Source organism: Phaseolus vulgaris, chromosome 1 (assembly GCF_000499845.2).
Source record: "Phaseolus vulgaris cultivar G19833 chromosome 1, P. vulgaris v2.0, whole genome shotgun sequence".
NCBI classification, from domain to species: Eukaryota; Viridiplantae; Streptophyta; class Magnoliopsida; order Fabales; family Fabaceae; genus Phaseolus; species Phaseolus vulgaris.
In genome coordinates this window covers 8351205-8355358 of record NC_023759.2, presented here as the reverse complement: position 1 = coordinate 8355358, position 4154 = coordinate 8351205, and the positions used below count along the sequence as shown (strand labels likewise).

Genomic DNA, 4154 nt, shown 5'->3' with positions numbered 1-4154 from the left:
AGTTGCTTTGTGGTAGAAATAGGAAGCAAATGGATGAGACCCTTCTTTAATTTTTCCCTAACAACGTGATAATCTATTTCTATATGTTTCGTACACTCTTGAAACACTGAATTTGCTGCAATGTATCTTGCTAAGTCATTGTCTCAGTATAAAAAAGATGATTGCTCAGAAGGAACTTTGAAATATTGAAAAGGATAAGTTAGCCTTGAATTTCGTATGTAACAGTAGTCATTGCCCTGTATTCAGCTTCACAAGAACTCTTTGATATTGTTCCTTGCTTCTTTGATTTCTAGGATATGAGAGAATTTCGAAGATACACACTAAAACCAGTCACTGATTGTCTTGAATCACTGCAGGTGCCCCAATCACTATCACAAAAGGCTTTGAGATGAGCAAAAGTGTTGGAAGAGAAAAATAAACCAAGACTTGAAGCTTCTTTAATATATCTGAAAATTCTAATGACTGCAATATAGTGAGCAATTGTAGGCTTAACAAGAAATTGAGAAAGTTGTTGTACAAAAAATGTTATGTCAGGTCGGGTATTAGTGAGATACATAAGTTTTCCATTCAATCTTCTATAGGCTTGAATATCTATGAAATATAAAAGAATTTTTCATGATTATCAATAGGAGTGAGTGCAGGTTTGCAAGCTAAAAGACCTGCATATGTTAAAAATTCCAATGCATATTTCTTTTTGATTCACCATTATTCCTTTCTTACTTCTTGCTACTTCTAGACCAAGAAAATATCTTAAATCCCCAAGATCCTTAATCTTGAATGTCTGATTCAAGACTTGTTTAATTTGAGCAATCTCTTCTTTATCATTTCCTGCCAATATTATATCATCCACATACACCAATAATGCTATGAAAGATCATTCATAAGAATTAATAAACAAGGAATGATCATTCATAGATTGAATATATCTCATAGAAAGAAAAAATGATGACAGTTTGACAAACCACTCTTTGTTGGCTTGCTTAAGACCATATAAAGCCTTTTTTAGCTTACAAACTTATCCTGGTGGAATGAAAGTCAATCCAGGAGGAGCAACCATGTATACATCTTCTTTCAAATCTCCATGTAAAAAGGCATTGTTTATGTGTAATTGTTTCAATTCCCAATTATACATAGAAGCTAGAGAAAGAAGCAACCTTATGGTGGTCATCTTTGTTACTGGAGATAAAATATCAAGGTAGTCAATGCCTTCTGTTTGTGTGTATCCCTTTGCCACCGACCTTGCTTTATACCTTTCAATTGTCCCATCAACCTTATATTTTATTTTGAATACCCATTTGCAACCCATGACAGCTTTATCCTTAGGCAAGAAAGTAAAACAGATATTTTTCAATTCTCCCAATTTTGATTTGACTCTAAAACAGATATCTCACATTGTATAGCTTTTCTCCAACAGTCATGTTTCACAACTTCAGAATAAGTATTTGGCTCAACATGTGAAGAAATAGACATAACAAAAGATGTGTAAAAAGGTGATAAATTGTTATAAGACAAAACAAACTTCAAACGATACTTAACTCTTAAAGATGTATTAGAAACATTAAGATTACAATGATAGTCCTTTAAATACTCAGGTGGTCTTTTTATTCTTATACTCATTCAGACATATTGATCTGATTCAAAACTTTGTTCTATGTCATGATCTTCATTGAGGTTTTGGTCTATATGGGAACCTCAATGTGTGACTCACAGTTTTTATTACTGTTATTTTCAGCATTATCACAAGGTGCGAGAATGACTTGTGATGACTGACTCAAAACAGGTTGATCTTTATTAAAAAAATATTTGATCATTGAAATTTGATAAGGTTTTCAGCAAATATTCAACTTGTTTTTCCATCTTCTTGCAATTTTCACAGGTTTTTATAGATGCATGCAAACATGTCAATTCAAGACTAACCAAATCAATTTTAGCTTTGTGTAATTCTTCCTCCAGCGACTTAACCTTAGGTTCAAGTACCTTGTTTACTTTGTTCAGTTTGTTACATATGACAACCAACCTGTTTGCTTCATCATGTGTTTCCTTAAAAGCAATCAACAACTGATCATAACTTTCAGAATTAGTGGAAAAGTCACTCACCGAATCAGAGATTGATCCTTCATCATTCACCATGAAGCACAAATTTTCTTCTCCACTTCTAGTTGAGGAGTCACTTGTTGAGGAGACTTCATTTTTTTCCTAAGAGATATATGCTCTTTTTCCTTTGCCTCTTTCACTCTTTTTTGCTTGCTGGTTTTTCTTTGTTTTGATTGTTTGGACAATCAATCTTTATGTGACCTGGTTTACCACAACAAAAAAAGTATAGCTAGAAGAATTTGGGTCATTGAATTTTGAGTACCTTTTTCTTTGTTGGATTCTGTCTCGATTCTTCCTTTTAAGAAATCTGCTGAATTTTCTGGTGAGCAAACTCAAGATCTCATCATGTTCAGAATTCTCCTCTTCCTCACTTGTATCATGTTCTATGGAAGTCTTCGAAGCAATTCCTTTATCTCTTTTCTCCACTGTTTCTTGTTCTTTCAATCTTTTGAGTTCTAGCTCATGCTCCATCAATTTTCCAAACAATGCAGCAACGGACATCTTGGATAAATCTTTGGATTCAGAGATTGTTGTTACCTTAGGCTGTTAGCTCTTGTCAAGGCATTTAAGCACCTTTATGTTGATATCTTCCTTGTCAAATACTTTACCTAGTCCAGTGAGATGATTTACAATATGTGTAAACCGTTTCTGTACATCTACAATACTTTCTTCTGATTGCATCCTGAAAAGTTCATATTCTTGAATAAGTGAGTGCTTCCTTGCTCGTTTCACATCATCCGTGCCCTCATGGGTTACTTCTAACACTTCCCTTCTCCTTGGCCGAGTTGCATTGAGACACTCTAAAGAATTCATCCATATTCAATGCAGAAGTGATAGTTTTCTTGGCAAAAGATTCATATTGAGTCTTCTTCCTTTCACTTTCACTCCAATCTGACCAAGGCTTCTTCACTGTTTCTTCTTTGACAACTTGCATAGGTACAAAAGGTCCATTGACCACTGCATCCCAAATACCCATGTCAGTAGATTCCATGAAGATTTTCATTCTAATTTTCCAGAATGCATAATTCACACCACCAAACACAGGAGGTCTATTAATAGACGCACCTTTAGCAAAAGGTATTTTAAACTCCGACATAATTCACAAACTTGAGTAAAATACAAGTCCTAGATCTTGATACCAATTGTTGTGTCTATTAGTGTCTAAGTTCAAGAGGGGAGGGGTGAATTGAAGTTATAAAATTTTCGCAAACACAAACTGATTTACAATATTTCAGAAGAAAAAGAACAAATTGATTTTAAAAGAAATAGATTTATTTTTCAATACACTTTAACAAAATCAGAACTTGTTCAGATTAAGATTGAGATCAAACAGAGAAATTTTATAGAGCCAGATTATTTAAATCTCCAATAGCTCGAAGAACACAATTTATACCAAAAGATCAACTAAGATCTTTCAACACAATTATTCAAAGAAAATAAATCTTTAACAAAGATTTAATGAAGAAACTATTTGTCCTTAAACCAATCAAAACACAGATTCAAAAGGCTTTGTTTATGATTAAAGAACTTTTCCAGATCAAGAAGGACAGTTTGAGTAAGCCCAAAAATAACAGGTTAAATTTTAAATGAACAAATTTCTTTCTTGACAGATTAACCAAAATATAAAAAACGAGTGAAGGGATGAGAAGAATAATGCAAGCACACTTTATAATGGTTCACTCATAATGAGCTACATCCAGTTTCACCTCACTCCAAGGTGAAATTCACTAAAAATAGTTTTAATCAATTACAACATACAACAGTTCTTGAACCCTACAAGAACAATACAACCAAAGCTGAAAAACCCTATTTCAGCACACCTTGCACTCCAAGAAACCCTATCAAAGAGTGACTTACACTAACATCTTTTATAAAAATGAATAAGGAAGGATAACACCTGAAAGAAGATGCAAGAACTCAAAACCAGTAGCTCAATTGTAGTAGAACCGCACCAACACCTTCACCAAGATCAAGGCTCTCTTAGAACAAGCACACTTGAAGATCTTTTTGAAAAACCTTTCAAAAACTCATTCCAATCCTTCTTTTCACACATAAAACGT

At 33.6% G+C, this 4154-nt stretch overlaps 1 protein-coding gene across 1 annotated transcript; it reads right to left on the bottom strand.

The window, feature by feature from the left end:
• Positions 1-2640: 2640 nt before the first annotated feature.
• Positions 2641-3190, bottom strand: LOC137815476 (uncharacterized). The gene is made up of 2 exons (XM_068618593.1): positions 2851-3190; positions 2641-2765 (listed from the first exon to the last, which is right to left on the bottom strand). The coding sequence occupies exons 1-2, from the start codon at positions 3188-3190 to the stop codon at positions 2641-2643; spliced, it is 465 nt and encodes a 154-aa protein (XP_068474694.1).
• Positions 3191-4154: the final 964 nt, after the last annotated feature.